This window comes from Paramisgurnus dabryanus, chromosome 5 (genome assembly GCF_030506205.2).
Source record: "Paramisgurnus dabryanus chromosome 5, PD_genome_1.1, whole genome shotgun sequence".
NCBI lineage: Eukaryota > Metazoa > Chordata > Actinopteri > Cypriniformes > Cobitidae > Paramisgurnus > Paramisgurnus dabryanus.
Genome location: NC_133341.1, coordinates 29612464 through 29635953, shown reverse-complemented (window position 1 = coordinate 29635953; position 23490 = coordinate 29612464). Strand labels below are relative to the sequence as shown.

General features: G+C 38.3%; 1 protein-coding gene across 2 annotated transcripts in view; it reads right to left on the bottom strand.

The window, feature by feature from the left end:
• The window catches only part of kremen1 (kringle containing transmembrane protein 1), a 79964-nt gene that overhangs the window by 30670 nt on the left and 25804 nt on the right, over positions 1–23490 (bottom strand). For both annotated transcript variants that reach the window (XM_065250844.1, XM_065250843.2), the window contains exons 2-3: positions 11645–11807; positions 1479–1570 (exon numbers count right to left, since the gene is read on the bottom strand). In XM_065250844.1, coding sequence (XP_065106916.1) covers positions 1479–1570; positions 11645–11807 — 255 coding nt within the window. The remainder of the gene's footprint in view (positions 1–1478; positions 1571–11644; positions 11808–23490) is intronic.

Here is a 23490-nt window from a genome sequence, read left to right as displayed (position 1 = left end):
ATTTGTTGCACGATTATGGCAAAAAAAAAAACATGGTTTAGGCTACTGTATTTAAACTGATTTGAAAATGATATTTTTGAAAAATACAATGAATTGCAAGGCTGCTAACAGTGCACTATTATATAAGCTACTGAGGATTTAATTATATTATTTTAATATAGTCAGTCATAAACTAAAGTGATCCGGTATAAGGCATGAAACTACAGGGCTGAAAATGAGTCCCACTCCGGCCCTCATCCATAGTTTTGTGATCACATTTGCGTATGGGAAACAAGTAAAGGTGTAAATATGAATTCTGTTGTGCTGTTTATACAAATTGTTTAAAAAAAAAAATCACTTTTTCAAATTGGGCACTATTTTGCACATTTTAAGTGTGATTCGAGAAATGTCCCAAAGCGACTGAAAAACTTAACCAGTACATTTACACAGGACGAAAGCGTTAGCGCTTGACGGAAGGCTTGTCTGAAGCGTGGCCGACAGCTAATCACAGTGGCCGCACCACATGCTCCGGTCTTGCTTAAACGTAATTGGCTGGCTCACTCTAGGTTATTTGCATAAGGCAATCTAATTGGCTTTTCGCCAATTTTCGCGTTGATGCTTGAAAAGTTGAGAAATGTTCAACTTCTGCCGCGAGCAACGGCAGTGACGCGAAGGCGACAGATCCACAATTGAGTTCAGCAGCACATCACCTAACCCATTAAAAGTGAATAAGAACCGTTAACGCTTTCACCCCGTGTGAATGTACCGTAATGATAATTTTAGGGTGAAACAACCCTCATATGGGGTGGGTACTGATCTTACACCCCCATGCAATTTCCGCCGTCCACACTCAACCCAGTCTGTGATACTGCGTGTTTATGGGGTGTGATACAGTAAGTGTGAAACCGAAGAGAACAACCAGATCAGATTACATACACACTTTCTCTCTCGTTCACTGCCAGTACAGTAGAAAACACGCTTAGTAGGATTAAACAAATAAGATTGACAGGTAAATGAGTTTGCACTCGTATACACATGCACACACATACGCCCTCGAGTCATGCACAGGAAGACTTATTCATTAAAACTCAGCCAAATAAAGGTAAAAAAGGTACGGCCTGGTACTACCAATGCCGAGGACATTCATAGGAATTACACAAAATGTGTACTTTGCATGGACTGAAAGAAATGTTGAAAAAGATAAATAGAAGTTAACTCACATGAATAACCAATCTAATCACTATTGGTTTAAGGTGCATGCAAATCATTTCAAACACCCACAATCACTTATGTATGTTTTTTGGGTGGAGAATGCAAAACTATCAAGTGATGACAGGCATCACAAAAGTATCCGTGCATGCTGGGACAGTGTGATCTCTGGTGGAGCAATTAAAGTTATTTTTCTTTCTAAAATATGCAGTTGTTAGAGTACTTAAATGAAGATAATGGGAACATGCTCCTTATCATTCATCACCATTAATTTTCTTTAAAACACTCACTCTGACAGGTAGGGATATCACAGTATTTCCAGTCGAGTCCATCTTCGTGATCTGAGATGTAACACCACGGACGAACATCTCCATCTGGGTTCCTGCGGAGAGACAGGCGGTTAAAACCAGATCACTTACTTCAGGCATAACTGTCACACAAGATAAAGCCTCTTCATGGGTTGTCAGTCAGGACAAAATTCCCCCTACAGCAGAAACCTATGTGCTTTATTAAGCCTCCTCTCACCCCTGCCCTGCCTAGCCGAGCATGTCCACCTTCATGTCTACGAGAGGAGCCAGGGAAAGGCTTTTGTTTCGTTCCAGACAGTGACCCCTGGCTTTGTCTGCTTCAAACCCCTTTAAGCTTTCTGGTGTGTCCTATAAAACTTCCCCCAAACCCTAAGATGCCTTAAAGCGGGGTATTGGTTACAAATGCACCGCAAGACGTGAGTGTCATTTGGTCACATTTATAGGGTTCCCACACCTTAGTTAACTTTAAATTCAAGAACCTTTCCAGGACTTTCCAGATCCGATTCCCTTAAATTCAAGGACTAAATGTGGGGGGACATTTCAAGTGAGAGCAAGGTTACATCGTGTTACCTTTTAAGATACATTGTTACATTTCCCTTTTGAGGGAACTCGCGCTGCATCACTGCGGTGACACTTTGGGGACCCTCCAGGGGTAAGTGCGTCTGAATGTGTATATCATATTCAACCAATGGTGAGGCTTAACAACAAAGACTCGCTATCTGATATTGCAATCTGAAATACTGCCAAAGACGGCTTTACTGGGAGGCAGGAAGTATGGCAAGGGAGACGCAACGTCTCGTTCCCTTCTCAGGAACCAAACAGTTACATACGTAACCCGAGAAGTTTTCATGTGTCAAACACAACTATGCAAAAAAGCATTTTGGTATGAATCAACATTGGCATTTAGAAGATATAAGCATTTAAAGCAAACAGTTTAGCTGTAAGTCTAGAATTTTTGATATGATCCTACACCACACAGGGAATAATATGGATTTTTTCCAGAAAACTTCTTGCATAAAATAGATTCAAGCACTTTCAATGCCATTTATCTATGTATGTATATTTTCAAAAACTTCAGAGAGCCTTGAATTTTCCCCCCAGATTCACAAACTTTCAAGGATTTCAAGGACCCGTGGGAACCTTGCATTTTTTAGGGTTAGTCCACTTTAAATATTTTACTAACTCTAATGGGGCGTACACACCAAATGCGAATTCAACAATTTGCATGTAGATTACATACAAAGTCAATGCAAATACTCAAATAGACCTGAACTCGTATGTGGCAATGTGATTGACGCAAATTGGGCGACGCAATTTCCACGAAAACGCACTATTCACCTCAAACACGTATTTGCGCAAGTTGAAAATATGCGCAAAGCGAAAAAAATTAGCATGACATGAAGTTAACGGAAGTTAAGGAACGCGATGCTTCGCATTTGATGTCTACGCAGCATAAGTAATAACTTGTTAACTTGCCAGTCATAGAGTATCAGTAAACTGTTTGCTTAATATCTAGTGACAATTTATTGGGATGGTTCATCAAAAGAATTTTGCAAGTACTACTAACCCTATCCCTAACAGTCTACTAATACTTGAATGAGATTTAGTTGACAAATAGATGATAAAGTAACTTATAGTTAGTAGTGTCTAAAGTAACCTATCAAAATAAAGTTTAACCGTTCACCATCATCATACAATCCAACCGAGTCCCCGTCACGTACTCGCCAGGTTCCCGTGTCGTCACAAATGACGATAATTGCGAGGAAAGCTATTCTTCTTGTCTTTGAGGAGTCACAATGCAAAATCTCGAACTCGACCCCGAGGCGACAGCTATCTGATTTCAGCCATTGTAAGGAGGAATCAAAAGGGCGTGCTACGGTCTTTTCTTCCCCTATCAAAAACACTTTCTAGCTTCTCTTCACAACAGGAACGTGTATTGAGTGAAGCGCCTTTTCATGTGCTGCTTTTTGTGTCCGGGGAAACTTAACCTCGGTTGGAGTCGGCTAAACATCATTCATTTTTCCTCGATTTTCTTTTCTGTAAACGAGAACTGTCCTGGTAACAAACCGGTCTGGGTTCTGGGTTATTTTGACGATCGAGCTGCATTCTGACTGGATTTTTATTATGATTTGCATTGCTGTTTAAACAATACGTTCCCCACTACAGGAGAGACACCTGTTTAGAAGTCTTCAGGGCAATTGAGGTTGAATAGAAAACATTACATTGTAAGTTATAGGACCTTGCACACTGCACGCTTACCCCCCTTTCGTTTATGCGCACACATAGACATACTTCAACCTTGTGCCAAGTTCCTATATGGCTTCGTTTGATTCAGGCTGCCTCTGGGGTCGTTCGGCGATCACCTTAATTCATCTTGCTGTTTTAAACCTCTAATCATTGCCCTCCTTCCCCCAAGGGTGAGAGAAAAGTACTGCCATGCAGAATACCGGGGTGCAGTCCCAGACCAGATATAATAGGTGGCTTTGATCACAAAACCACAGCCCCCTTTACCCTTGGGGTCTCCTTGCAATGTGCGGACATGTGCGTGCATATACGTGTGTGTATTTTTATGATGATAAGTGTGTGTGTCCAGATAAGCCTGCGGGGTCGAGTCTCTCCAAAAATGAAAGCAAAGAATCACAGCACCTTTCATGTGTTACCACAACGACATCATCTGTCCTGGCTGGTTAATGGGATGGGGAATTACCCCTTTGAGAGGTAGAGGTTTATGATTCTTAAAAGAGATGACTAGGGGGTTTACAACTGCCCGTAAAAAAATCTGAGTCAGTCAGAGTCAAGAGTAGGATTAGTGTCATTTTAGCTTTATACTGATTGTAAACGGTAAAACGAAACAACCAGGTGCCGCATAAGGCATCACAGAACACAGACTTATCTGTAAATAAATGATCTTAAATAGACTTAAAAATAAAAATGATGAAGAAGAACCCCAAAAAAAGAACTAAAAGGAGAACTAAATATTATACAGTATAATATTAAACAGAAAGACAGACAGACATGCAAACAAGCAAACAAAAAGAAAGACAGACAGATGGATGGATGGTTGGAAAGACAGATAGACAGACAAACAAGCAGATAGTGATTGACGGACAGAAAGACAGACAGATGGATGGATGGATAGACAGACAAACTGATAGATAGATAGATAGATAGATAGATAGATAGATAGATAGATAGATAGATAGATAGATAGATAGATAGATAGATAGACACACACACATGGATAGACAGACAAGCAAGCAGATGGTTATTGACAGACAGAAAGACAGACAGATGGATGGATAGAAAGACAGGCAGAAAGAAAGGCAAAAAGACAGACAGACAAAGGGATGGAAAGACAGATAGACAGGCACACACATGAATAGAAAGACAAACAAACAAACAGATAGATTGACGGGCAGGCAGATGGGCAGACAGACAGACAAACAGACAGACAGATTTATGCCATCATCAATTTGATTGACAGATAGATAGACATACAAACGGATGGATGGATAGATAGATAGACGGATAGATAGACAGATAAGCAGATAGTGATTGACAGACAGAAAGACAGACAGACGGATGGATGGATGGATGGATAGAAAGACAGGCAGACAGATAAAGTGATTGACAGATAGATAGACAGACAAACTGATAGATTGATTGGCAGACAGACGGCAGACAGACAGACGGACGCACGGACGGACAGAAAGACAAACAGAAAGACAGTCAAACAAAAAACAGACAGATGGAAAGATAGATAGATAAGCACACACATAGACATACATACAAACAGATTGATTGATTTATGGACAGATAGACAGACAGACAAACAAACAAACAGAAAGACAGACAAAAAGATGGATGGATAGACGGATAGACAGAAAGACAGACAAATGGATAGTCAGACAGACAGATAGGTAAGCAGACAGACAGACAAACAGATAGAGTGATTGACAGACAGATGGACAGACAAAAACAGACATACGGAAAGAAAGACAAAAGAATAGATAGACAGACAGACTGAAAGACAGACAGATATAATGATTGGCAGACAGACGAAAGACAGATGGATAGACAGACAGATAGACAAAAATAATACTTCTTGTCTAAAAACAGATTTTTTTCGAACTTGTGACTCCAGAAATGTGAATAAAGTGTCAGAACAACATGTTGTAAAGTTATGGTTTATTTCAACATCAAAAGTGCAAATTCTGCTCTTTCTCTATCCCTCTCTTCTCTCTCTTTCCTCTCTCTTTCCCCTCTCTCTCTCAAGAACCAGCTGTTCTTGTCTGGACTACTTTCAAAAGCTTTACTTTTGTAACCGCTTTCCATGCACCATAATCACAAAATTTATGATGAACGTAAAAAAATCTGGCACGGAACACTGTGCACAACAAAAGAGTGCAGAATGTATAGTAGGGCAAAGCTGAAAATGTCTTTATTTTCTAAACACTGACCCCTGCCACACTTTTAGCTGCTTCAGTATCCAAAGCAAACACATAAGGAAATCTTGCCTAATAGACTCTTTGCTCGGTCAACATGGCAAACATGCACTATAGTAATAAGATTCAAGAACAGACCGATGCTAATACCAAGCATTAAAGTGCTCAGAAAGTATAAATAAAGCAGGTAAATACACACTGATATATATTTACCATATTACACAATGCCATGGTAAATACTCTTTGCGACTGAATAGAAACGCCTACAAAAGGTTTTAAGAAATCATTTGGAAATATCATGCGATGCTTTGAGACAAACTCCTTCAGCTGTCACAGTCTTTTGTGTCTATGTCACATACAAATTCACTGAGGGTATTGCGTGCCGATACAAGCACAATTATCAAAGCCCACCTCAGTGAATTTGCGTTTGAAAGTTAATAATGACACATTCAGTGCAAAAGCTTAAACGGTCACCAGCACCCACGCTGAAGTCTTGAAAAATTGAAAATGTAATCAAATAAAACATTACGGCACACAATCTGGCAACACAAGACATAACTTGAACCACAATCACTTAACATTTGAAGTCAAAATTAAATAGCTTCCAGTTAAAGTGATGGGAATTGACTGATTTAATGTAATTTTCAGGTTTTGTTTGTATGATTAAAAGAAGCAAAGATGTTATATGTACACAATAAATAAGGGTTTGAAGAAGAATAAAACAATAGGGGAGAGCAGGGGCAAAAGTACTATTTTTCAGAAAAAAGTCATTTTAAAATTAATGTTTGGTCTATCAAAACCAGGTGAAATTTTGAACAAATGTAAAAGGACTTCAGTATAATTTCACTTTGAACATAAGTAGCGAATTGTTACTTTTGAACCTGACAACAGGGACGAAAGTAACTCACAGGTGGGTTCAAAAGTAACACAACAGAACAAGATAGATTTTTGTTTTACACTTGTTTTTAATAAATATACATGACTATGACCTTGTTTATATGTAACTGCAAACATATTTTGCCATTTATCTTTGTAAAAAATTATGAAATTATATTTTCATTTTAAATTTTAGTTTTATCAAATGTTTCAAAAGTAACCTGAAAGTACAAACTTGAATTGTTAAAAATAAAAAATAAACCTGATTTACTTTTATTTTGAAAAACTCTGAGAAGGCAAAGTTCAGCACTAAATAACCTGTAGATTGATCCATATTGAAACACATGAAACCGGAAACACAGCGCGTTATAGGAAAAAAATACCTCTTAAGGAATTTACTGCACTTTCATGGTTGAAAACAGCTTTCTGGACCTACACGTGCAAAACGGTGAGGAAATAACGCAATTTTTGTTCGTGTGCTAACGCAAGGGTTCGTGTGCTAAAGATGCTGTCATAGTTTGGAATGCAAATGGTATCAGGGCACGGAGAAAATCGCTTCGTTACTTTCGTCCCGCGTTACTTTCGCCCCGGCTCTTCCTACTACAATATCCTTATTGTAATAAAGTAAATGAAAAGTCAAGTAGTTATGTATGCTTAAACAAATAACATGAACTTGTATTTCTAGCAATATGATTTATAAATTTAGACTTTTGTAATTTGTGTATTATTAATGGTAGAGGTTAAGTGATTTTTAGTGGATTGATCTGGTTATAAGATATAAAATCAGGACATGATGGGATTCAGATCTCAGAGAAACCAATGGAGCTGCTGATCTCACTCCATGACTCTCTCTGCTATTCATTGGTGTTTTATTCACGATTAATAAGGCATTTCCTCTAAGCCCCATCTCTCAATGTTTCATAGCTATTTTACTGCATACAATAAAGATGAAATGCGAATGCTATTAGGACCTTGCACCTCTATTTCTCTCCCAATCTCTCTCTCTGTCTCCCTTTCTCGCTCTACATCCCAAGACTGCAGTTTCTCTTTTCAAGTCAAATGGCGTGAAGACAAGCCAACAAAGGGAGGCAACACACTTTATGACATCATTAAAGAAACACACATACTTGCAAATTTTCAATACTATTCCTCTCTTACAAATAACTAGGAAAATAAACCAACCACTACTCAAATAAAATTTCTTTAAAAATACACACCTGTCTCCTCTTCCTCCTCTTGGAGGCAGGCAGTCAGAAAGGCAGATGGATAGGCCAGACAGATGATCAATTGACAGTAGTGCTGCCTCATGATTATAATACATAATTATTATACACACACATGTGAACAAAAACTTTTATTCTGCAAACGATTATACGCGACTAATTGACAGAGAGACAAACAGAATGCAAGAAAGACAGAAAGATAATCGATTGACTGACAGACAGATGAAATGTAAATCCATAAACAATTAATCCTATAAGATCTGAGTGTTATGTTTGAGAGTCTACATTGCATTAGCCGGTCTGGCGGGATTTTCTGGAGCCAAATCCTCCAGTCTGTTATGACACAGAAAAACATTCCTACATACACACCCAGCAGACATAACACCACACAACCATGTGCCTAAAATCAACACTGGTGTTCCTGTCCATGAGCTCTCCCTCTTCACTTAATCTCCGTCTGCCGCTATGAATCCGGCTTTCACTTCCCATATCGTACAGTCTGCTGGATCTGGACACACACTCAAATGTACCTTCCTCAGATGGTACTGTATCATCTACTCAATATCATGTTTCAAAAAACGTGGATGATGTCTAGTGGCTCAAGCAAACATAAAGTAACATAAAAACTACTTTACTTTAAACAAAAATTATTCTTAAAGAGCACCTATTTTATTGCTAAAAACAAGGTTATTTTATGTTTTTGGTATAATATAATGTGTTTGCGTGGTTTATGGTTAATTGTAGCTCCTGATTTCCCTCTCTTCCTGAAAGGCATTGATTCATGTACAAAACTCATCGATTTATAAAGCGTTGTATCCCTGATTGGCCAGCTAATCTGTAAATTGTGCTTGGTCTGAATTCCTCTGACGTCAGCAGGAAATGTAACGCTCCTTACCATGTTTAAAAGATTCCCTCACAATGCATTGCTAACAGAAGTTAACTTGCAGGCTAAGTCCGAAGGAATTATGATAATGTCGGTCTTTACTACATCACAAATCCCAGGAAGTAAACTGTTGCCTACAATCCGTGTGTTTGTATTAGTCCAAGAAAAGAGATTTACGTTGGTGAAGACAACTCGCGTCATCGTTTACTTTGGGGTTTGTACCTTTTGCCTATCGTTAACATGTATTAATACACACTTACACAACAAAGGAAATGTAAAATCGTGAATCAGATTATTGGTGCTCTTTAAGAGATAGCGTATTTAACTAGACAGTTTTAACCAGATAACTTTTTCCTGGTGTTTGACCAATAAAATGATCATGTCATGACGAAAATGTGCCTTTAGATGGCCAAAGTTTTCATATATCTAAAGTTTTATCAGATTTATTAAAGTCACATCAGCTGTACAGAGTCTTTTCAAATAATTGCGTTTTGGGGGCGGAGCAAGTCACAAGCAGACAATACACACACAAAACATTATCCAACTATCTCAAGATAACTTATGATTCACTACATGTTTGTGTTCTTTACATTACAAAACAACACAGACATTTGATGCAGTTTTACTGCCTGTGACTCATGACCTTGTGGGGCCACCCTATTTTAACGAAATCCAGTGTTCAATAAACACACAAACACAACTCCTGTTACACCGGATAAACAAACTACATACATTGTTTCCATAAGACTGGTTTCTTTGGGAAGCTAAAGAAGCTTAAATTTCCCTCACAAACAACAACAACACACTTATTTAGTGATGTTGATTTCGTGTCAGCTCTTGGTTTGTGTGCGTACGCACTATTGCGCTAAAAGTGCCCATATAAGGACTTCCACTGTACTTCCTGCACTGAAATTGCCCATAAAAGAAATAAAGCAAGATTGTTGCGTATAAATCTTTTTACTGCGAAGTACACTCGGCACAGAAATACTCTGTCACACGTCCAGCTGCTTTTTTGACACTTTGCCTATGTTTAGGAGGAGGAATCCAACTCTTAAACAGTGTTAATAAGTCAGAATGCATGAAATAAATTTAACACCCCCCTAAACTGTGTTTTGAATCCACTTCAAATCTGAGGAGTGACATAACAGTATGAGTTAAACTCCAAACAGTCTACACAGTGCTGCCAAAGAGAGGACAATTTTTCTTAAAGAGACTTTATAAACATTACCAGATTGCGATATTACGACTCGTGTGAAGAACCAAACACTTCTGCATGTTGTAATCTAACTGTCATTAAACATCGATCAGATGACCAACTTGTTTACTACAGAAACAGGCCTATGACAGTAATGTTTGGTTTGGTGCTACGTGAGTCATTTACCACTTGAATTCATCTAGAAATCCACATCCTTAAAGAACAAAGCGTATGGATGTTATACACTTTGAATTTTAGAAACATAACTTAGCATTTGAAGTGTCTGTCTAGCTGAGTGCAGTAGGGGACTATCGGTCATCCACGTTGACGCTCTACATGTATTTTGGTACGGAGGGATTTGTGGCGACTTTGCAAAAGTAAACTTTTCAAGCCCTGCTGAGTCTACATAATAGCGGGAAAGAAAAAATAAACTGCACACATGGACCACAGTCAAATGCTGCAGTGCAACTTTTTTGAGCAACATTTCGAGCTTTTCTCAACAACGTGCATTAGAAATGAATTCAGACATTTGGTAAGGCTGAACAATGTCTATCTTTTTGCAATACTGTAGAGATAAAAGATGTTTTATAATCAAATAGGGAAAGAGTGAATAACACATCTGAAATGTGAAAATAATAATAATAATAATAATAATAGTGTGGAGACAACACATTTGAATTGAAAAATTCTCACATTACTAAAAATCTATTCATTTTGATTCAAAACAATCCAGGTGAAGTTAATGGGCAGATACAGAAAAAACATTACTGTCACATAAAGATGGGTTGTGTCCAAAATATTATTAAAAAAAAATTAATAACTAAGGCAGAATGCACAAAGTAATAAATTTTTTAAAGTGCACCTATTTCATTGCTAAAAAGCAACGTTATTTTGTGTATTTGGTTTAATACAATGTGTTTGCGTGGTTTATGGTTCAAAAAACACATTATTTTCCACATACCATATATTTTTGTAGCTACAGACACTCTCTTACTGAAACACATTGATTTTGTACAAAAAAATTTTGTGTCCCTGATTGGCCAGCTAATCTGTACGTTGTGATTGGCCTGAATACCTCTGACGTCAGCCAGAAATGTGACGCTCCTTACCATGTTTGAAAGATTCGCTCACAATGCAATGCTAACAGCAGTTAACTTACAGTCTGAAGTGGGAGGAATTATGATAATGTCGGTCTTGTCTACATCACCAATCACAGGAAGTAAACTGTTGCCTACAATCCATGTGTTTGTTGTAGTCCAAGAAAAGAGATTTACGTTGGTTATCGTTTACATTGGGGTTTGTACCGTTTGCATATCGTTAACATGTACTAATACACACTTACTCACCAAAGGAAATGTAAAATCATGAATCGGACCATTGGTGCTCTTTAAATAAAAAAAAATGCTAGATGCCGCTCAAAGTCCCAAATTGCACATGTAAAATGTTGTCTCTAAAATTTGTTGAATCTTTCTACCTTTCTATGCACTATTCAACATAAATATCATTTCCAGCGCTAGCTGACTCACCGGCAGAAGTTGTGTGGCCCAAGACCCCCTTCTCCATTAGGATATTTTTGGGTATTGTAAGAATGATGGGCAGTCTCGTTCCAAAAGAGACAAGGCTTTCCTCCCTGCAGACTGGTCTGGTTCTGTCGACCTCTGTAGTCCTCTCCGTTTGCTGTATAGCACTCTGAAAGACACACAAGATGTATTGTTACAATCAAACTCTTCGTACGTCTCTAAAGAGTTATGATATAGTAAATTCATTTTGAAACTTTATATCACAGACAGATCTCTAGACATAAACATTATAAATGTGACATGTGCTTACGGTGATGATGATGAACACACGGGTCTACGCCTCTTCACTTTCTGTTAAACATATACTGACCTGCCCGCAGCATCTGATCTGTCAGTTTATAAGCCTGTTAGCATACCAGTCAGATGTATGCAAGTGTGCTGTGTCAGTATGAATCATGTCACCATGAGAAAGGAGTGCGGGATGACCTAACTGTGCCTCTCATAACTAATTCCATAACTGTGACAGTCTCTAAAACCATCTAAACCATCTTTTTAAAGATGGTAACCATATACTATAGAAGATAAAAGAACCAAAAACGACCTTATGCAGAATCAAAATAAACAGGAGGATAACTAGCCTACTGCATCAAAGAGTATCTCTAAGCCAGACTTCAAAGGGTTTAATTTGGACTGACTTCTGGTTTGAATGAGAATCTGGTATGTGGTAAGAGGTGGTTTCATATGTGGGGTCCCTCAAAACCAAGCCAGTGGCTCCTGATCCCATCTGCATATTATTGATCTAAGAATCGTTCGCCGAGATTTCTTACTGGAGCCAACAAAATGAGAAGATGTCTCTCATATTACTATTATAAGAATATCAATAATAATGAGCTTAATTTTAAAGAAAACGTAAGGGCTGTCTGCCCGAGCACAACTCACAGTCATGCTGCAGGATACTGTTAAAAAGGGGTGATGCCATACTATAATACTAATAGGTATGGTGGTAATGATAAAGAGCGTGTCCCATAAAAAAAAACTGTCTAAAATCGATTCTGTGTTTCGTGCGCAGCTTGTGCGTGCACTATAGCGTTTTGGTTAGTAGGAAGTCCTTATTAACTTAAAATCATTATAAGCCTGAGTCGTTTATATCGTGCATTTATAAAAGCAACACTCGTTTAACACAGTCATTCAAAATATTATTTATTATTGTGAAAATACAAAAAAAAATTAAGAATAGTGATATAAATATTCTTATAGACATTTCCTGGAATAGTTTTGTAATGGTACTTCTTCTGTGGCACAAATGGAGTTTCTGCACGAGAGCGCCCCCTGGCTTTTGGGTGTGCTGGGATTTCACCGTAATTCATTAAAATGTATTCATTAAGAAAGCGTGCATTTGCACGATTAATCATTACAGCCCTACTTATAGGGATGCCGACCTTATAGTGAATGAAGTATTACAGAAGTTGTCAACACGTTGAATTACAGCGACTGGGAAGATTCTGAGATACAGTGATTATTAAATTCAATTTTCCAGGTAAAAGTGACTGGATGTGCCAATGATTGAGGTTTTTAAGGGAATGAATACTAACCATCACTCAACAAATTCAAAAACGATAAAAACCACAAAACGTCCCTACGCAAATTTGCCAATAATCAAATGCAATTAACGTACCTCCACTTCAAACGAATTCTAAGTGATAATCATTTTGATTTGCCTAAAAAGGGAAAGGCTTTTGTTGGTTCAGAAAGATCCATTTTACACTGGGTGCAGCTTAATAGGCCACGGGACATCTGCGCTTTGTCCGCACAACTGAAACAGTTGTATCCAATCAGAAAACACAAAACCACAAAATACCTGGAAAGTGTCCAGACAGCACTGTGGAAGTCATGCTCGCTGAAATAAAGGAAAGAAAAGCCGGTCTTATTAGATCGTGAAATCACCGGCTTTGCTTTTTGGGTGTCATGTAGGTTTTAATTAAACTCATGCAGAGGACTCAAAACCAACACCTGATGTGACATCAGTTTTGTAGGATTTCTGGATTTAGGAAGGCCATTTTGTTCTGACTAACCTATATAGTTTCAATATTAAATTGTGGTATTGGTCTGTCAACAAGTTAAATGAAATGCCATGATGTATTCACCCTTACTGTACATGGTTGTAAATCTGTATGACTTTTCTTTCTCCGTAATACACAAAAGGACCTGTGAAGGACTTTCAGTGAATTTGGGTCTGTTTCAGGCCGTCATATATTTTGGACAAACCCTGTCTCGATTAACTTTAAATCATTTTGGAATCCATTCAGCCGATCTCTGGGTCTGGCGCTACCACTTTTAGCAAAGCTTAGCATAATCCATTGAATCTGATTAGACCATTAGCATCGTGCTAAAAAATAACCAAACAGTTTCAATAGTTTCTAGCCATATCGGCCCTGAAAATCGCAACTTTTAATTTTCCGTCGGTCTTAGTATACGATGTAACTACAAAAACGTCAAGTTTTAAATAGGAGAAAATATCAAAACTCTTTGGTCATTATTGAGCGCGATGCTAATGATCTAATCAGATTCAATTGATTATGCTAAGCTATGCTAAAAGTGGTACCGCCAGACCCGGAGATCAGCTGAATGGATTCCAAAACGGTAAAAATCAAATGTTTAACTCTAGGGTAGCTGGAAAATGAGCATATTTTCAAAAAAAGTGGAGTGTCCCTTGTCACAATGTAACGGAAGTAGTGATTATCTTATTTTCCCTGTTGTGACGTATATCTGAGTGAAAAGGTAGGGCGGGACTTAAATTTGTCAATCGAGAACTAATTGGATCGTTGGAGTTGAAGTTGAGGTATGTTGCTATTTGCTAATCGCTGCATATTTTTTACCTAGCGCCGCTCTCACGCCATACTCCGTGACCGGAAGAAAATTGGCATTTTTGATTAAAGATTATGAAGGCACCTTATTTAAAAAAAAAGTTATTTGTTAAAAAATGCCACAATATTGCAAAACCATTTTTCATTTTAATTTCATTGTAACTTTAATTATGTATAAAACATCACGATGGGTTTTCCAAAACATGAGGGTAAGTCAATGTTAAACCATCACTTTAATAAGAGACACGTTCAGTGACAGATTAAGACTTTCATAAAAGATGGCAATAAAAAATGCGTATCTGGATGATGCTGTTATTCATTAGAGGTCGGTCGATGTCTTCTGTCACCGCGCGGAGCCCGGGGACTTTACGGCACATCGGTGAGTCACACATCTCTCAAAGCAATCATGATTTCCTTTGTAATTTTAGGCCAAGTTACAGTCAGCCAAACCATGCATTACTAATGGCACAGATGTCCTTCATACCCACTATCCTCACAGCACAAGACTCATTACTCCTCTTTATGCTTCCTAATGCACACCGGCACACAACAGCAAGAACAAAAGTCACTTCAGGAGCAAATTCCCCGCCCCGGTGACGAGACGTAAGGCTCTGCTGCCGGCCAACAGGCTGGTAGACATCATGCTGCTGTGGCTAACCTCTGCAAAAAAAGGTTTCCAGACGGGATGGCTGAAATAAGAAAGGGCCCCGGGAAGGGTAGCAATTAGCAGCAACTTAACTTGATGTGGTCGGGAGGCATCATTAAGTTGCGGCAGCGTAGGGAAGCAGCGAATAGACGAGGAAGAACCAGATAAGAAGGCCCATCATTGAGATGAATGGGTAGTCAAAACCCAGCGTGGCTTGCTGCGGCATTCAAAGAAACACCGAATTTGGAAAAAAAACGTGACGTCGTGCGCTCGTAGGTTTGGGAGGATGAGCTTTCCCCGTTCGCTTGCCGTAATAACAGAACCTCTGACTGTTCCCCGCTCTGCCGCTAAGTTTCCCCAGTATCGCCATGCCTTTGTTGTGGTCGGATCACAGGCCTTGATGAGAAACAGAGTCTCGGCCGCATGAAAGGGCGAGCGGAAAAAAACTCAATAAAAACGCGAGCGCATCGACAGAAAAAGAAGCTCGGATTGGGAGGAAAGGAGGAACTGCCCACAAAGAGGCTGACGAAACAAGAGGGTCTTATAAATGGACAGAAATGGATTATTTGCAACGAGCTACTAGACCTGTTATTATATACAGCATGTAAGGATTCACTGCTGATTGCTTCCATATTGAGTTTGCAGCAGATGCTCTCATCTTTATAATATACAGAGACAGACTTTGTAGTCATGTGAGCAACTAAGACAAAAAGAAAAAGAAACAAATGTGTGAGTAAATAGCAGAACTTCCATCCCACCCAAACTAACCTTTTAACCATATATGGTGTTCCTGTAACTCAAAAAAAGTTTTGGGTTCGATTCTCAGAGGAAAAAACACATGCTAATGAAAATTAAACCTTGAATGCACTATACGTCGCTTCGGATAAGCGTATTTGCATACCGAAATTCGAAATCTTAAGGGCTTTGTGTTTTGATGCCTATGGCACATGGAAGGGTGTGAAAATGCAATAGGACGTCGTGCATCCCCTGGGTCTCACTCTTTGTCACATTAAATGGAGTGAGAAGACAATGGCAGAGGCTAAAACAATTTCACAATCCAACTAGCTTGGTAAGCCCAGGGCACAGCGGAGGAACGTGACAGAGCTACGGGACAAGCGGAGAAAATTATTATGTATAGAAGTGACAGTGCCAAACCATCTGCTCATCCAGCATTTCATATGAAATGTTCACCCAGACTTGTCTGCCTAAGGTGGTAAACATACAAAACGAACGGGAGAAAACTACTGGAAAAACTTTAGGAACAAATAACCACTTTGGGTCTGTAAACAGAAGCCTTGCAGATTTATTTTGGGAGGATGACTATTATCAGATGCAGTTCCCAGTAAAAGGGAACAAGTGATGTACCTGTGTTGACAAAAGTTACAACAAGAGGGACACAACCTTAAAATGGGTCACATGTCCATTCTGATACCTACAGTATAAAAACAGAGGTGCTTAAATGGAACTTTACAACGATGCCAAGAACCATTTTTGGTTTCCCAAAGAATCTTTCAAAGGTTCTTAAAATAATATTTTATATTAACATTATTATATTAACAATATTAACATTTCTTTATGACCTTTTATTAGTTCAACTGTAGGGCCACGGACAGAAAATAATGTTAAATGCTACTGACTATGTATGAAACTGTAAATACCGGTAGTAAGAATAGCAAAAACTAATTTTTGGACTTGCTTTTTTAAGTATAATCAACTTGGTTTTACAAGTCATTTCAATGTTTACTTTTTATCTTGCCTAGAGATGAATTGCTGTAACTTAAATAAAGTCGAATTAGCTTATAAATAAATTAAGAGTTTCGTTGCAAAACAAGATAAATCCGTTTTTAACATTTTTGTCAAAACATGTTTATTATTATGTTATCATGTTATTATTTTGATTTATGGTGCTACTTAGCTGTATTTTTAAGTTATGAAGGTTTAAATCAAAACAAACCAACTGCAGTTGAATTGATATTAATTGGAATGCACAACCAAAAAACGAGATTTCTGAAAAATTACAAAAACTGAGTTATCTCGTTTTGCAACAAAACTCTTCAAATATTAAAGTTGTTTTAACTTTATTTATTAAGTTGAAATGACTTGTAAAACCAAGTTGAGTATACTTAAAAATGGATGTGCAAAAAAAAATTTTAAGGCATGGAAAACACATCCCATCTTTTGTTGTTGACCTAAGCACATTCAAACTAAGGGGGCATTTGCTGCTGCATTTTGCTATCTGCTCGAAACCTCCACTTGACCTTATATTAGTAGATTTCTAGATTCGTCTTGGTACAACGCCAGTGTTCACAGGGGCACGGATGCTCTCGCAAGAGGTGAACTTTTGAATTTTGATTTTTTTAAACCCTAATTAGTGTGTAATATTGCTATTACAGCATAAATAATCCCTTGCTGAGTCCCAATTCGCATAATATCCGTCCTAAATAGTATTCGAAACTAGAATTAGTACGTTCCAAATCGTAGTATGTTGAAATGAGTATCCCAAAGATACCCGGATGGTCTACTATTTCCGGTTAGAATTCGAAGTGCAGATGAATGCACACTCTAAGGGGTAATATTGCCCACAACCCATTGCGTGCGGGAGGGAGGACCACACTGACCCTCTTGCTTATTGGTAGTAATACGGTGGCTGTACAAATGTTAACTTTATTAGTCCAATGAAAGAAACATGGTTACTACACTTTTACTATAGTAAAAGCATGGTTCATTTTCATCTGGGTATTTTTGAGTTATATACATAAGTATAAAATTAAGTATACAATACGTTAAACAATAGTTATACTATAAACTTTAAATATTTTGACTTTAAAATAAGTAGCTTTCGTTACACACATTGACATGAACTTCAGAACCACCCGCCTCCCAAACGACCTGCGTTCGGGTCTAATGACGCTCTGCTTCACTCCTCAACTTGGTAGAACACGTTGTAAAATGTATTGTGAAAAAAAAAACGATGAGAAAAAAGATAGGAATAGTAAATAAAATTATATTGGACATAAGTTATAAGAATGAATGAAATATTGTTAACAGTTGTGGTGTGCGTAACTAGGCAACTACGTTTTCGTTGCATGACGTCATCGAAGTATGTCCCAGAACGTGCATACTCTTTTGCTACACACTCAAAAGTATGTACGTTTTCCTCACAAAAACACTACATACTTTTAGGTCGTAGTATAAGTAGGCGAATTGGCACTCAGCACAAGTAAAATGATAAATCTCAAAGTTCACTGCCAGGCGATATATTTTTTAACAGAATTCACCTCTCAAAGGCTACAGCGAACGCCCGGTTTGGACTACAGCCCTCTACTTCCTGCTTTAATGACGTCACTAGAGCAGTTTTCGACTAAACTCCGCCCACAGGAATAAGCTAACGGCAAGCTAAACTGCTGTCGAATCACAACACACTAAACAAGCTACACAATCAGAACTTGTTACGTATTTCTGAAGGAGGGACTCCAGAAAACAAGGAAGACATCAGCCCGTTTTGAGGACAGGGAAAACAGCACTATGCAGATAAGTAAATTGTGTGAAAAATACCACGTTTTTTTTTACACGTGAAACATGAACACATGTCAAAGCTTCAAAAAAACTGAAAGTACGGGACCTTTAAAGTCAATCATGTGACTTTAAAATTACATTAATTATATAGCATTTTATAGCATATAGTTGTGCAAATGCATTAAGTCATTTAAGTCATTAAACAGAACGTAAATAAACAAAAAATTCCATTTCAGACGTAAATGATGCCAATTTGTCATTATTCAAAGTATTTGATATGAAAGTTAGACAACACATTTATTTTTGTGGTTCTTACATGAAAGCAATGGGGCTCAGATTGTATGTAAGTGGGAGTGCCATGGAAAAGACTGTGAATTTTCTATAATATTTCTTCTAATGTCTGTGTATGCACATATTTCTGTGAGCACACTGTCCTCCTTTAAAAAAAAAAAATAGTGCATGACGCCCCTGCCTAAGAGTCATCGACTGCGCTTTTATGCAAATTTATTTGTTATTTGTACGAAGACTGATATACCAATATAGACAGGTTGCGTGACATTCCCTCATCCTTGAAACCATGAACAAAATGACACAAGTTAAAAAATACAGCCCAAGCTAAATTAAATACAGGCTTACTTGCAGCAAGGATAAACTGGATGTACCAACCACAAATAGCTTCGGGTGGAGCATAACCCATCAAAATGTCTTCAATCATCAGTTTTCCTACAGAGCCTGTCGTTTTAATAATCTCACAATGTGTTAACATGAAATTCATTGTAATAATAATAATACATTTACGGGTGGTTTCTCAAAAAGGGATTAGACTAGTCCTAGACTAAAATAAATATAAGAGCTGTCCAAACTAAAAACAACTTGCAACATTAGGTTCCCTCAAAATTCACACCAGGCATGTTTGTTAAAACTAGTTATATTTCCTTATTAAACTAACGCCTAGTTCTGGTTTAAGCGAATCCCTGTCCGGGAATAATACAACCTTAGCCGAGTTTAAAGCAGCATCACAGTTAAATAACTCTGATAGAGATCCGTAGAATTACAGAATCTTATAGGGTCAACAGGATTGAACCTTCTGTAACCGCTTCCTAATACACCATGAATTATTCAATCCTGTTTCCTCTAATGAAAAAATGAGCGGTGTGCGACCAAGCTTTGCCTTTGAGGATTAAATAAATAGAATGAAAAACACCATAGGTGGCCAACAGGCATGAAACTTGTTGCAATTTTGCTCATAAGTGACAATTAATCAAAAATGTCTTTATTAGAGGTGGGAAAAGACTATTTTGGTGTTCCTCAACCACCCAGGAAGTTTCTCAGGAACAGAAGAAGCTCCTGTATGGACACATATGAGCAAGGTATTGAATTTAGCCGGTGTGCTGGCCAACAAACACAAATGTCTGACACTGTGAAAATGTTTTATTTCTTGCATAGACATCCTTTCTTGCAGCGGGGAACCTCTAAAGCTACATCTGCACATGCAGCGTCCAGCGGGATACATTTTAGAAGCGTTTTTTTCCTGTCACTGAATCCACAAGAATTCCCTACCATCTTTCATCTTTGCATCCCACGCAGGAACAAAAGGGTCACATGCAATGTGAAAGTCAACCACGAGAGGTTAAATAAATATGGGAACAGTGGACTAACTTAGCACATGCCACTAACAACATCCCAAACCAAACTAACCACTGGGGGAATAACACATGGAGGAGAGTCAAACAAACAAAAGTACTGCGGTGGTACCATGGTGCAGATGCACATTATGTACAGTCACAAAATATCAAACATAATTCAGTTTAAAGATACATGCACATACTGTACAGGTATGTGCACAAAAAAAGGCTAAGCAAATGAGGAAACATTTCTTGTATAACAATGGATACACTGTTTAAGAAATATGTAGACACTTGTGACTGTTTAACATCAGTGGAACATTAGTCCATACTTAATATGATGAACTACACCTGTGGTTACTCTGCAAGAGGTTAGTTCTGGGAAAAGATCTCTTACAGATGCCATATGGCTTCGTATTATATATCTAATGCATTTATCAATGACATTCAGACTGCTTTAAGCCACTTAAGTGTCCATTTTGGTATCATTGTATACAATAGAAAAGCATGATTACCATCTACACTTATACAGGTAATTGCACAGCACTACCATGTCCAAATAAACATATTATTATCACCATTTAGAGCTGTGTAGTGTGATTGTGTAACGGTAAAACTGTGTAAACCATAAGAGATTCTGCTGATACTGCGGCATAGCTATATGACTATCTGTGGGCAGAATTGCTTAAAGAGCACCAATGGTCCCATTCACGATTTTACATTTCCTTGTACATGCAAAAAAACGATATGCAAAATGTACATACCCCAAAGTAAAATCTTTTTTCTTGGACTACAACAAACACACGGATTGTAGGCAACAGTTTACGTCCTGGGATTGGTGATGTAGTAAAGACCGACATTATCATAATTCCTCACGCATTGCATTGTGACCGAATCTTTCAAACATGGTTAGGAGCGTCACATTTCCGGCTGACGTCAAAGGTATTCAGGCCAATCACAACGTACAGGTTAGCTGGCCAATCAGGCACAGTTTTGTACAAAATCCGTGCGTTTCAGGAAGACACAGAAATCTGGAGCTACAAAAATTGACAATATGTGGAAAATAATGTGTTTTTAACCATAAACAACGTGAACACATTGTATTCTAATAAATACACAAAATAATTTTAAATAAAAGAGACGAAGAGAGAAACGCAAAAATACAGAACCATGACAACTCATGACATACTCAGGCATTTTAATTTAAGACTTCCCATCATTTGATATGAATAGTTATATTGTGCTTTGCATGCATTACCATCCAAAAAAGGGATCTAATAATTTAATTCCCTGTAAAATGTTTATGGGAAAAGGGCCTTGGCGTTCCACATGACTATTTAATATATAAACCTGTACTGTGGTATCTCCTATCAGTGGCGGCCGGTGACTTCATTTTTCGAGAGCGCTCGACGCAAAGTTCATCACAATATGCATGTAGCCCGTCATGTGTGGGGTTCGTAATTTCAAAATATGTGTTCGCCACATCGAGTAAACCTATGTGCATCACGTGTTTTGTCAAAATAAGCCCCTGCTACAGACGCGTCTAAAGGGTTTATGATAAAAGAAACGCTCGCATTTGCCAGTTACTCGCATAATCCCATGCATAATCAGAATTTACCTTAAGTGAGTGTCTTGCGTGTATTTTGTGAACGTGAGCGTCTCTTTTATCATAAACGGTTTTGACGCGTGTGCAGCAGGCACTTATTTTGACAATGACGCAACAAACACATATTTTGAAAACACGTGCAACACACATGACACTCTGAACACATATTTTGAATTTGCACCCCTCGGAAGAGCAGTCACCAGCCGCCACTGTTTCCTATTAAAGCAATACATATGGGAATCATCAAATAACATAATAACGTCACGTGCATACCCAAAATTGGTCAAACAATGGTTCCTAGCTTTCACTGGGGCAATACCTTTCCAAAAAAGTCCACCTTTGCACAGCAGAATTCATAACAGTACCTCAGAGGTATGTTTTGGTAACAAAAGGTGCATGTTAGTACCTTAAAGGCGCAAAAATGAACCATATTTTAAATGGTACTGCCACACTGACAGCTTGGGACCATTTTCGGATATTTCTTTCTGACAGTGCTATAAATTTTTTATTATTCTGTCCACTACTGAATAATTGTCATATTCAAATACCATGGTATTTATATAGCCTCCCAGTGCCCCAAAACACACTAATATTACCATGGTACTTCTTATAGCTTAAGTGGTACAATAAATAGTTGATCCAAAAGGTACATTAATGTTTTTTGTCAGATACATCAGAATTGATAAACATCATAACTCTCTTGCCCATACACAAAAAAGTCAGATAGAGAAAGAAAGGCAATAATGTTATTGTTTTTCTCTCTTCAAGTGCCCTCATTTTCCCTCCAAAGTGAGTTAAGCTTGTGAGGTAACAGCCAGTTTAATTTACATGTCCTTTTGTTATGAAAGGGGTCACAAAGTCAGCGCTCATAAAATTAACAGCAAAACAAAGAGATAGCGCACACACAAGGGTCATGTTTCCTTTCCGAGACGCAAGTCAGCCTTTGAAGTACAAGCGTAACTGCCAAATGAGCCAGCATATAAACACATGGGAATCTAAGACATGTGTAGGGTGTGCGAGACTGTACTAATGTTCACCGGAGAGCTGAAATATGCCGTCTGACTTGTCAACATTACCAAAGGGTGTAGAGAGTAACAGCCCCAACGTCCCAAACTGACACAGATTCTATGGTCGCCGTGTTTTGTGCACGTACTAGGGGTCGGCATCTGCATACATCAACATTGAACATGAAAATGAACCCAACGGTTTACTTTCCGTAATGACAAAGCGAGTGGCGCATGTGGGTGTATTCTTATTGTATAAAAGCATGTTTTCGTAAAACGACTCCTACGAAGCTGGTATACACAGAGCGATACAAGCAATGAGGGAGGAAAACAGGCATGAATTTGCTTCTTCCCACAGCATTCCTCTCTTTTCAGCATCATCTTCATTGCCATTCATTTACCGGAGTGGAATAAAGAGAGCAGTTTTAGGCTGCAGACGGCAGTCACGCCGTAGGATTTGTCAGGACAGTAGAGCTCATTGTTCCCCCAGGACCACATCATGTTAGTGTCATTTGCACCCGCTCCCTTACACCAAGACCCCTCGACGGATATCCGCCATAGAGCCTGGATTATTTTAAGCATTACAACCCA